Below are 12,882 nucleotides of genomic sequence, written 5' to 3'. Positions count from 1 at the left end.
TCCTCTCTACTATCATGATGATCATGATCATCATTCACCATGTTTAATCATGATTAATGTTATTTGATTACATGATCCGAGTAATTACGCTTTTGTCTTTCTTTCCCAGATTCAGAAAGCATAAACTAGTACATTGAAGAAATTTAAGTTTTACTTTAACCGCATTTGTTTTTTATTTAATTTGTTTAAATTTTGAGGGGGTGTTTAGTAATTTCTTTCTTTCTTAAATTATAAAATATTATTAAACTTACTGTGACATAATTGGCGTTGATATATTCCGTTTTTTCATCATCGTTAAGACGCTGCAATATGACACGCGTTTCAGGAAGCGGCAATACATTCGCATATCTGTAGATGAAAAGTGAAAGAGAGATGAAAAGATTAGTAATCGCAAAATTTTGAGAAAGAATTTTATTTGAATTTGTTTTAATAATTTATTAGGGCATAAGTAAAATATGAAAATGTTTAGAGTGATTAAAAATATTTAATTTTAAAATTTTTTATATCAAATGACCGATGATTCACTCTTTTCGATTCGAAAACGACTAAATCTTTTAATAATTTCTTAGAGAAACTTTTGGGAAAGAATCGCTCTAAAAAGAGGGTGTATTTTTAAGCTTCGGATAGAGTTAAAATAGAAGATTTTTTGATTCTCGAATGTTTTGTCACGAAATGATCGCGCCAAATCTAAAGAATATAAATGTAGATTTCGTATATTTTTTTCGAGGAATGTTGGCGAAAGGTTTAAAAGAGTTAAACTGGTTTTTTTTTTTTAATAATGTACGCGAAAATATTCAATAGAGTAAATTCATTCTCGAATGTTTTGTCGAGAGATGATGGCACAAATCAAAAGAAGCCATTTTCAAAATTTCATAAATGTTTAAGAAAGTTTTATATAATTTTGTTTTTTGAGAACGTCTAAATATTTTCTTTCGACAACCTTCGGGAAAATTCGCTGTAGAAAGTGTAGAAAAACAGGGGTTGATTCTGGGATATTTATCATTCCCAATTGTTGTTAGAGGGATGTTCATGAATATTTCTAGAGTCAAAAATCCATTGTCATTGAGACCTTATTAGGAGCCTTGAGATCAGGTGATAAAGTTCAATGTTTCGAAATCTAATACTTGGATTCTTTTCAAAGCTGAAAAGCGATGAATAAAGCATGGAAAACGGTAAACTATTTGACAATTCTTTTCTTTCGAGAACGTCTAAATATTTTCTTGAGGAAACCTTCGAGAAAGGAAGTGTAGAAAACAGCGGTTGATTCTGGGACATTTATCATTCCGAATTGCTGTTAAAGGAACGTTCGTGAATATTTCTAGAGTCAATAATCCATTGTCTTTGGGACCTTAATAAGAGCAGAGAATTAGGAGCATTGCGATCAGGTAATAAAGTTCAATGTTTCAAAATCTAATACTTTGATTCTTTTCAAAGTTGAACAATCTAAGGGGATTTATAGTTCTTCTGGTGGTAATGGAGAGAAGTTCTGTCTAGAACAGGAGTTGGAGTTATTGTTCCAAGGTCTCTTTAATTGGATTTTGCAGCGTGGATCAAATTGTTCTCTCTTTTTGAAATAAACATTTCGTGATTATGATAAACTTATTATAAAGCTTCGTTTGAAGTTTCAATGGATTGATGTTCCAATGAGTTTTTCTAAATTTTCGATTTTTATTTCATCGGCAGTAACCAATTTAAATCTTAAACGTTTCGGATCAAAAGAAATTGTGCAATATAATACTTCCGATCGGATTTTATAAGAATCTCAGAACTTCTTAATATTCCTTTTGAGGTTATTCAATGATATTCTATATTTAATTAATAAAAATATGACGAACTTTTCATATTAATTCCATTTTTTTAATAAAACAACTGTTCTTTTTTTTAAACGAATCAGTTAAAGAAATTCCCAGAAATCTTTTGTTTTCATCACAATTTCAATGTTATTCAACTCCTGTATTGTAAGTGAAAACTGAACATGTTCTTTGGAATGTTCCGAAAGTTCAGTTCACTTGAAGTAATTGATTTCTTTGGAAACACTTGTTCAAATATAATTCACTTACAAAATTTCAGAGAAAATTTTGTGAAAAATTTTAAAATTAAGAGAGTTTCAAAATCTAAATAATTTTTCCAAACTTACCTATTCTTATCCTCACAGCCTGGCGGTACTTCATCCAATCTCGAAGTTATTTGTGGTACATCACGGAATTCCTCAAATATACGCAATTTCTCCTGAGCAAATTTCGCCAATTCATGTACACCCATGGGATTATGACGCAGCGAGGGATCATCGAATGCTAAATTGCCATAAGTACGTTTGGAGGAACGTAAAGCACTACTCTTACGCATACTACCACCCACCGAGGCGTTGTCTATGGTAAATTCATCCATGCTAACCGGACGACAACGATTGGGATAGGAATTTTGCTTTTGACGTTTACGCATGAGATAAAGGAAGCCCACCAGCAAAATGAGCGCAATAACACCTATAACACTTACTGTTATGGCAATGATGACATTAACATCAGTTTCACCGGAAGCTTCCGAATTTTTGGGATACATATTACCACTATTGCCACCCATAATGGAAGTGAGTGTGGGTAGGGATTTGCCAATATCAGCGGTTTCTATAATTTTTGTAGAGGGTGTGGTGGTATCGGGTATCATTTCTGTGATATACGAGGTGCTGGAGGAGGGATATGTGGTGGTGGAGGAGGATGATGATGTTGATGATTCTTCTTCTTCAGTTTCCGTTAATAATTGTTGTGTTGTTGTTTGTATTAACTCAGTGGTGGTACTGTGTATCACATTGTAAATCTCTTCCACTTTCGTTGTTATAGCCGAAGGCAATGTTGAGGTTGTCGTCGTCGTTGTGGTTGTTGAAGATGCTAGTGGTGTTGGTGTCGGAGACGTTGTCGTCGTTGTTGTTGTTGAGATTGTGGTGGGAGAGTAAGTTTGTGTTGTTGTATCATCTAATAAACTTATAAAGGTCTCTTCATCTTTGGCCGCTGTTACTGACATTATTGTGCTAGTTGTTGTTGTCATGTTGCTGCTGTTTGTTGTTGTATCTATATTTGCATCTTTTTCTTGAGAAGTTAAAACTTCCTTTATGTTGCTTTCCTGCTTTGCAGTTGTCGTTGCAATTACGTTTTTTCTGTGCTACTAGTTGTAGTTGCTGTTGTTGTTGTAGTGGATGCCAAGTTTTCATTCGGCTTTGTTTCAATAACAACAACAGGTGTTTTGTTGGTTTCTGTAGTAGTAGTTGTTGTTGTATCTGTTGTTATTGTTGTTGCTGTTTCAGTTTCAATTTCCTTTCTCTCTAATTCTTCGTTTGTGGCGACAGGTGCTGATGACCCAATTGTGGTTTCATCCTCTAGTTTAGGGGTTGTTGTCTCTAGATTGTTTACGTCTTTAGAGGATGACGTAGTTGTTTCTATTGAAGACGTTAGAGTATTTTCTGTTTCTGTTGATTTAGCTGCTAATATGGTGGTCGTTTCAAATTCTCTGCTTTCCGCTAAATGCGTTTCAATTGTTTTCGTAGAATTATGTCGTCTAATTCAACTTTTGTTGTTGTTATTGATTGTTTTTGTTGCGGCGGCTCGTTGTTAGTCGTTAAATTTGTTTGAATTTCGTTGCCATTTTGGTCAACTTCCTGTTCAAAATTAGGGGCTTTCGTAGAGGTAGTAGTAGAGGAGGTTATTGCCAAAATATTTGGCCTAAATGTGGTAATAGGTAAAACGGTTGTTGTTGTTGTTGTTTCAATATTTATATTGATTTTTAGCTGTAATATTCTCGTTATTTTCAAATTCCTCGTGTAAAGCGGTTGACACCGTCACTGTTGTTGTTTGTGTGGAAAAATTAGTTTCATTTAAATTTACGTTATTATAATTATTATTATTTGTTGTTGTTGTTTCTGGGATTTGTTGAATGGCGTCGTTATTTAACGATGCGTTTTGTTTGCTAGTCTCTAGCGTACTAACTGTTGTTGTCTCACTGGAAATTTGCTCAACTGTTGTGGTGATATCAGCAACAACAGCTGTTGCTTCAGTCGTTGACGCCAACGTCTCGGCTGTCGTCGTCTCCAGGTCTAAGTTTTTTATATTTCCAGCTGCTATCGTACTATCATCATTATCATCATTATTATTATTATTATTTAAGTCTTTTTGCTTTTGTTTTAAAGTCAAGTTTATTTCATTTAAATTTGGTTCAATGTTCAGCGTTGCATTCAAGGGGTGGTTGTCCACTAATGCAGCATTATTATTAGTTGTTGTTTTTGATGTTGTGGCCACGTCTAGAGTTTCCGTTACCATTTCCAAATGATTATTCATATTTTCTTCAATTTTCTTATCTATCTCAGGGCTTTTATCAGTTTCATTGTTGTTTTTATCATTCGCCAGAGATAAGATTGTTTCTAAAGTAGTAACTGAGATTGTTTCTGGTGCCAGGGTAACCTCTTCTTCTCTAACCTGTAGTCTTAACTCAGTTGTTGTTTCTTCAAAAGGTTTAGAGGTTGTTGTAATACTTTGCTTTATCCTTTCATTTGTATCTAAATGATTTTCTTCTCTTTCTTTTTCCCTTTCCTTTTCCTCATTCCTGGTTGTTGTGGACAATTCCTTATCCATCATTATTTGTGACCAATCTAGTAAATTCTTTTCACTATTACTACTCATTGTTAATGAGGAATGTGTAGGCTGTAGCAGATTTTCCTTGAACTCCTGGGCTGTGATTATGCGCCGGCGCTTGTTTCCAAGGTAACTTCGGCTTTGGGTAGGGAATTTCATGGCTGCCAAAGACCATACCTCAGCATTGTTGGGTAAATTTAACTGTTGGGCATTTGTGGAATTGTCATTTATAAATTTGCCTGTCTTTCCCTTAAGATTTACGGACACATCCTCTATTTGCTGTTTTACATTACCTTGAAACTACTTCTTCTTGCTCTTTATTGAGATTTATCGCGGGCCTAAAGGTGGTTATAGCTAGAATATCTTCTTTATTTTCTTGTGAATTGAAGGTAGTAGTTTCTTCTTCCTCTTTATTAAACATAGATCTAGCATATTCCTTTTTATTACCCTCAAATATTAATAAATCTGATTCATTTTTCAATGTCTCTAAAGTGCTGGTTTCCGGGGTGGTTTGCGGCAGTTCATTGCTTTAATTAACACTTCCCGATCTAAGCCATCTTGTATATTATTTGTTAGCTGTTCTTTTGTGTTCTCTTCCGCCCATAAAAGGACTTAAAGTGGTCATTTCTAAAACCTCCAAACTTTCCGTAACCTCAGCTACTGAAGTGGAAGTTTCTGTCACCATTTTAACAGTTGTTGTCTCTACGGGTCTATGCTTTTGCTGTCCTCCTGGTGTTTGCTATTATCTAAACTATTAGATTTTGCAATTTCCTTCACATTTTCCTCGGTGGAGGTTTCCAAGGGAATTAATTTAACTTTAACCTGTGACTCATTATGGTTGTTATTTATTGCAGGCAGATTTTTCCTTAAATTCCTCTACTAAAACATTTTTATTTAATTCCTTGCTATTTTCTATACTATTTTCCCCATGGGATTCCAAAACTTGGACTTTTTAGTGGTTGTTTTCAGTTCTCAACTCTGTTAAGATTCTGCTGGGAGGCTGAGGCTTTTCATGTTCAAATTTTAAACTATTTTCATAGGATTTAGCTTCCGATTCCCCTTCATCCTTAGCACCTTCCTCTTGCACCAAAGTTTGCTCCTTTAACTGGGGTATTTTATCTATTTTAATATCATTACTGGTAAATTCTGTGGAGGTTTTGGTGGCCTCTTCCAAATTTTGTTCTTTAGTTTCCAATTGCTTTATAATTTCTTTAATATCTTGCAGATTATTTGTGTTCCAGTATTATTTTTCAATAAACATTTTGTTCTTCTAAATCCTTAACATTTCCTTCAGTTTTTCTTTCTTCTTCTTCCACTTCTTCTTTTTTATTTAAATTAATAATTTTATCTTCCTCCTCTAAGAGTTTTTTGGCTTCATTTATTAAAATTTCATTGTTGGTTAATTCCTTGGAGGTTTCTTTGGAAGCAAAATTCATGCCCTCCACCGATTGCAGTTTAGTTGTGCTGACAACTTCACTTGCATTATTTAAAGCCGTTAAAATGGTGGGTTGTGCTGCAGTGTCTAAAACAAAGTTGCCAGATTCGTTTACAGCAGTGTTGTCACGTTTTTTTATTACTGCTGCTTGATTGTTGTTTATCGAAAAGCATATAATTAAAATGGCTAACCACCAGCCCGAGCTAAGGGCCTTGACTCTTGTTTTAAACAGCAACATTTTGTTAAAAAAAAACTTTAAAATCCAAATGAAAATTATAGCTCGTTTCTTTCTAACATTAAACTTTTCAAATTTCCCGCCTTAATTTAAAATTTTCAAATCTTTTCCTACTGTTAGTACAAAATTGTTTGTTGGTTATTATTTTTACACAAATATTATTCAATGTCTTCGTTTTCTCTTTCCTCTTAAGCTGCTTTAAATTGTTCACTTATTATTTCATTATCTCTTTCGTTGATTAACTTGTTCGCCTGGAAATTTGTGGACATTCCATGTTCTTAATTTAGCGTTTGGTATTCATTTCAAAACACCTTTGAATACATGTTGACCATATCGGTGGTAAATTTTGGTGTCAGGTTTATTGGAATGTGTTTTTTGGAAAATCTACAAGAAAAGAACAACAATATGAAAATTTAATTAAAGGGCCTTTTGTTATATTTTGTTAGAAATATTTAAAAGTATCTTATCGTTTAAAATTTAGAATTGTATCTAATCATTTGGCATTGACATCAGTTGTTTTTATTATATAGTTTTTCATTATCATATTACCTTATCTTAAATTATTATTTTTTGTAATTATTGCGGGCATAATGCCCTTATTAAGTTTCTTTTAAAGGTTTTTGAACTGTTGATTTCTAAATGTATGGAGGCCATTTTCAAAATAGTCATAAATATGTATGCGAAAGTTAGATTTCAATATATTTTTCATTAATTTTCTAAAAAATTCTCAATATTGAAAATTTTCTAAAAAAATTAATTCAATATGGAATATTTCTATAATTGATAATTTTCTATAAAAATAGTTCAAAATTGTAAATTTAAAAAAAAAATTCAATATTGAAAATTTTATATGAAAATTTTTCTTAAAAAATTGTTCAATATTGAAAATTTTCTTAAAAAATTATTGAATATTGAAAATTTTTTATAAAAAAATTATTCAATATTTATACTTTTCTATAAAAAATTATTCAATACTAAAACTTTTCTAAAAAAAATTATTCAATATTCAAAATTTTCTATAAAAAATATTTTAATATTAAAAAATTTCTATAAAAAATTGTTCAATATTGAAAATTTTGTATAAAAAATTGTTCAATATTGAAAATGTTTTATAAAAAGTTGTTCAATATTGAAAATTGTTTATAAAAAATTATTTAATATTGAAAATTATCTATAAAAAATGATTCAATATTGAAAATTTTCTATAAAAAATTATTCAATATTGAAAATGTTCTATAAAAAATTATTCAATATTTATATTTCCATAAAAATTTACGAAATTGAAAATTTTCTATAAACATTTATTAAAATTGAAAACTTTCTATAAAAATTTATCAAAATTGAAAATTTTCTATATAAAAATTTATCAATATTGAACAATTTTTTATAGACAATTTTAAATATTAAAAATGTTTATAGAAAATTTTAAATATTAAAAATGTTTATAGAAAATTTTAAATATTAAAATGTTTATAGAAAATTTTCAATATTAAACATTTTCTATAAAAAAATATTCAATATTGAAAATTTTTTATAAAAATTATTCAATATTGAGAGTTTTCTATAAAAAAATTATTCAATATTAAAAATTTTCTATAAAAAAATATTCAATATTAAAAAATTTCTATAAAAAAATATTCAATATTAAAATTTTCTATAAAAAATATTCAATATTGAAAATTTTCTATAAAAAAATATTCAATATTGAAAATTTTCTATAAAAAAATATTCAATATTGCAAATTTTCTATAAAAAAATATTCAATATTGAAAATTTTCTATAAAAAATTATTCAATATTGAAAATTTTCTATAAAAAATTATTCAATATTGAAAATTTCTATAAAAAAATATTCAATATTGAAAATTTTCTATAAAGAAATATTCAATATTGAAAATTTTCTATAAAGAAATATTCAATATTGAAAATTTTCTATAAAGAAATATTCAATTTTGAAAATTTTCTATAAAAAAATATTCAATATTGAAAATTTTCTATAAAAAATTATTCAATATTGAAAATTTTATATAAAAAAATTTTCAATATTTGAAATTTTCTATATAAAATTATTAAATATTGAAAATTTTCTATAAAAAATATTCAATATTGTAAATTTTCAATAAAAAATATTCAATATTGAAAATTTTCTAGAAAAATTTATTTAATATTGAAAATTGTGTATAAAATTTGTTTCAATATTGAAAAATATCATTATTTATGTAATTTAATAATAGCGTTTATCTTTTCTCACAGTAATATGTATGTAATTATTATCTTTCCACCATTTAAAACAATTTAATATGATTTTTTCTATTGAAACTAAACTACTTTTCAAAATCAAACTATAAAGTTCATTAAACTTCAATTTCATGTTTTCTGCAACTACAACAATAATAAAAGGCAATCAAATATGAATTACAAAAAAGAAATTATATATTTACACTCTACATTACATTTTACCCCCTAAACATGCAGGTTACTACAACTGAAATCTACCATCTCTATAGTTTGAATATAAATAAATAATGAGCAAGACACAGTCACTTAAAAAATAATATACGAAGGTTGTTTGCATGGGAAACTGATTTTATAAAGTTTATAAGGATAAAATCTAGTTTATTTTTGCTTTTGATTTTGTAAACAAACCTCGTATTTGGTAATGTAATGGCATGTCATTATTGTTATCTAAATATTTTGCTTGTTTTGAGGTTAGTAGGGGTAACAGGAAGAGAAACAGAGAGAGTGAGAGATTCATTCATAGAGACATGATACAATATAAATGACAGTAATAATATTTATATAGAAATAACGATAACAACAAAACAATAACAATGATATTTAAAATAGTATATTTTTCACTTGTAGTTGGTTATATTTTGGTTCACAAAGGAAGGAAATGCGAGAGTGTGATATTTACATATAATAGAGGATGCCAGATTTATTTTAGATAGATTTTATTTTTGGCAGCACTAGCATAAGAATGGTAAAGGATTCTAAGGTGGAAAATAGAGAAAAACTCACAACAGTTTTAACTCTTTCTGACCTTTCTATAATATTTTTAGATTTTTTTTCAGAATTTTTTATTATAGATTTGTAATCTATTTAGGAAAATTGCTAGTTCATTTTTACTTCAAATATTTATGTAATATTTAAAGCTACACATTAGTTTATTGTCTTTGTTTATTTAATCGGTAACGCATGTAATTTTGAATTGACACGCAATGTTATGAGAGCAAGAATTTTATAAGTAAACAAATTATAATTTGATTAGTCCGACTATATGATACCCTACATCATCTATAAATATGTTTAATATGGCATTACCCTGACTGTCCGTTCTACGTACCGAAATGAGCCGACTTATTCGGCCAAGGCCTGTCAACTCTATCAACAACAATGTTTAACATGAAAATATTAAAAAATTGTGTTAATTGAAATTGTTCAGTATCGAAAGATTTCTTTAAAAATATTGAAAATTTTCTATTCTTCAAGATTTACTTATTGACTCAGATGAGTGTACGACCATAATATTGAGTGTTACAAATATCAGCATGAATGCATGTCATTTGTCCCTGGTGGTGTACTGTGTAACAAGTGTTTTATTTTATTTATCCTGAGTTTTTTTATTATTATACATCTAACACACCTTAGATGTGAATAATATTTAAATTAGTTATAACTTAATTTAAGTGTAAGTAATATTACGGCGAAAAGAGTTTTTAATTAATATGACACTTGAATGAATAAAAAAGTATGACAGCTACCTTCTGTTTAATAGTTCTAAAGCGGTATAACGGTTATGAACAGTACAACAGTTTAAACTGTATAGCAGTTATTATCTGTGTAACTGTTATAATCTGTATAACAGCTATAAGAAGTATAACAGTTATACATAATACAGCAGTTCTAAACTTTGTATTAGTTTCAAATGTTATACATTGTATAACATTTACAAAATGTAAACCAGTTGTAAACTGTGTAAGAGTTATGAACTATGCAACTGTTAAAACTGTACACAAATTGTAAACTGTATAACAGTTTCAATTGTATAACAGTTATAAATTGTATAAATTTTATAAACTGTATAACAATAATAAACTGTATAACAGTTATAAAATGTATAACAGTTAAAAACTGTATAACAGTTAAAAACTGTATAATAGTTATAAACTGTATAACAGTTATAAACTGTATAATAGTTATAAACTGTATAACAGTTATAATCTGTATAACAGTTGTAATCTGTAGAACAGTTATAAACTGTATAACAGTTATAAACTGTATAACAGCTATAAACTGTATAACAGTTATAAACTGTATAACAGTTATATACTGTATGACAGTTATAAACTGTATAACAGTTATAAACTGTATAACAGTTATAAATTGTATAACACTTATGAACTGTATAACAGTTATAAACTGTATAAAAGCTATAAACTGTACAACAGTTAAAACTGTATAACAGTATTAATTGTATAACAACTATAAACTGTATAAGTGTTATAAACTATATAAGAGCTATTAACTATATAACAGTTATGTTATAACAATTAAGAACTGTTTAACAGTTAAAACTGTATAAGAGTTCTATACTGTATAACAGTTAACACTATATAACATTTATAAGCTGTATAACAGTTATAAACATAGAACAGTTAATACTGTATAGCAGTTATACAAATATAGAAGTTGTAAAATTTATAATATTTACAAAATTTATTACTGTATAACAGTTACAAATTGTGTAAAATTTTCATATAATCGTATACAACAGTTACAAAATGTATAACAATTACAAAAAACTTTCCTTTTATACTTATTTTCCTTTCTACTCTTTTCTCCATTTGTATTTTTTAACTATTTTCAAATATAACGTTTAATATTAACAACATTACACATAGTGGCAACTCTTTATTGCTACAATATAAAACTAAAGCATACCTTAAGGCTTTAACATACTGTGTGTTGTGTAGCAGAGTAAATAATTTTATGCAATTTTAGAAAAAACTAAAAAATAGGAATTTAACAAATTTTTAATGAAATTAATGTTTATCCATAAAATATTAAATACATATTTTTAATATTTATGGTTTTTATTTGTTAAACTTTTAATTTATTTAATCTTATTTCATAATTAATTTCTGCATTACGCTCTCTACACATTGCGTGCATTTTGAAAATTATGTTTTTTTTTTTACAAATTACAGTTAAGAAACATTGATTGTTTTTTTGTTGTAAAAATCAACCATTTAAAGCCGTATTAATGTTAGAAATTTAGTCTAGAACTATGATTGCACATAATCTTTACAAAATTTGTGATTTACTGTCGGTTGGTTTGTCTTTGTTTATAGATAAAGTTGCTTTTATTGAAGTTGTTTTATGCAGTGTTGTTAATAAATTTCATATTTTTTCAGCCGTATTTCTATATTTTATGGGCAATTATATCAAGCACTGAGAGGAGTTAACAGTTATTTTAAACTTTGTTTTATACATAATCTAATTTCTTTAAGAATTAATTAAGTTTTTGTATAGAATTGAGTAAAGTTTGACAATGAAATTGTAATAAATTTAATAAAATTTTGTTTGTTATTCCAGAATAAACTATTTCCAAAATTATCTTTATTTTAAAAAGTACTTTATAAAGTTTGTTGCAAAAATATGTCTTATTGCAAAATAGTACTTTTTCTTAGTGTATGTAGATGTTGATTCTAGTAAGATGCAGATTTTAATAAAAGCTTGCTATTTTAGAACAGTTATGTAGGTTTCTTGGTTGAATAATTTTTAGTTTTTTAATAAATGAATACTTTAGATAATATTTTATATAAAAAAAAAGAAATATTTCTTTCTTTCTGCAGATAAATCAGACAACAAAATTGCAAGAAACTTTATAGGGAAGAGATAACAAAATAATAAACTATTTAATAAAAAATTTATAAGGTTGATAGAAAGAAACTTGGTAAAGTATAATAAATAAAAAAACGTCAAAACTATAGATACAATCTAAGCTAAATTTCTCATATTGTTAAATGAAATGTTAAAGACTAACAAATATAATTTAGGGGGATATTAATTTTTATAATTAAACGACAATTAAGTTGTTTGCAATTCCCATGTTTTTTAATCATAGATTTATATAACATTTTATAATATAAAATACCTAGTTATCAACATATTTGTGTAAATGCAAAAAAATTTATAAGAATGAGAGTATTTTTGCTAATTATTCTTGATTATCTAGGTAATCAAACCACTTTTATTGGCAGTGAAAACTATAATCAATCAATTTTACTTTATATACGATTTTCTTTTTTTCCTCTTGCAGTTAAAATCATTTCTCTAATATGGCGATAATTTTACACACAATTTGTTTCAAAATATAACCTTTAAGAGTGAACAGAGTGAATGAGTCAGTGCAATGGAATGACTGTAAGAATGAAAGAATTGTGTGGTCTGAACAACAAAATTGGAATGAAAGCAAATTGTTATTAGAACGCAAAAAGTGGATTAAACGCCATAAGACAAAATGAAAGAAAACAAAAACAATAATCATAACTTGCAGCTAAGAAATATTGTAAAACTAATATGGGAAAA

General features: G+C 27.6%; 2 protein-coding genes across 3 annotated transcripts in view; both read right to left on the bottom strand.

Moving 5' to 3' along the window:
* Window positions 1-170: 170 nt before the first annotated feature.
* LOC119610010 (location of vulva defective 1-like) lies at window positions 171-5,040 on the bottom strand. Its single transcript, XM_037965073.1, has 5 exons — window positions 4,924-5,040; window positions 3,767-4,868; window positions 3,291-3,511; window positions 2,138-3,156; window positions 171-348 (listed from the first exon to the last, which is right to left on the bottom strand). Exons 1-5 carry the CDS (start codon window positions 5,038-5,040, stop codon window positions 186-188), a joined length of 2,622 nt encoding a protein of 873 aa, XP_037821001.1. The 3' UTR covers window positions 171-185.
* The window catches only part of LOC119610017, a 44,424-nt gene continuing 36,127 nt past the window's right edge, over window positions 4,586-12,882 (bottom strand). Inside the window, exon 2 of one of the 2 annotated variants that reach the window (XM_037965083.1) lies at window positions 4,586-6,673. In XM_037965083.1, coding sequence (XP_037821011.1) covers window positions 5,870-6,292 — 423 coding nt within the window. In that variant the 5' untranslated portion in view covers window positions 6,293-6,673 and the 3' untranslated portion in view covers window positions 4,586-5,869. The remainder of the gene's footprint in view (window positions 6,674-12,882) is intronic. The other variant, XM_037965084.1, reaches the window with a different exon arrangement.

Source organism: Lucilia sericata, unplaced genomic scaffold, assembly GCF_015586225.1.
Source record: "Lucilia sericata isolate MDLA Ls3-8-SP2 unplaced genomic scaffold, ASM1558622v1 Contig001104F_arrow, whole genome shotgun sequence".
In the NCBI taxonomy this organism is placed as follows: domain Eukaryota; kingdom Metazoa; phylum Arthropoda; class Insecta; order Diptera; family Calliphoridae; genus Lucilia; species Lucilia sericata.
The sequence above is the reverse complement of the archived record's forward strand: the minus strand, read 5'-3'. Positions and strand labels throughout refer to the sequence as shown.

Bases quoted from the DNA above. Each gene is read 5' to 3' on its own strand.
- LOC119610010 (XM_037965073.1), bottom strand. From the start codon at position 5,040: ATGTTTAATAAAGAGGAAGAAGAAACTACTACCTTCAATTCACAAGAA. The intron at 3,512-3,766 runs ATAAATATTGAA...AAACGCATTTAG, and splicing joins TATTACAGCTAAAAATCAAT to CGGAAAGCAGAGAATTTGAA. The intron at 3,157-3,290 runs GCAACAACAATA...TACAACTAGTAG, and splicing joins AGGAAATTGAAACTGAAACA to CACAGAAAAAACGTAATTGC.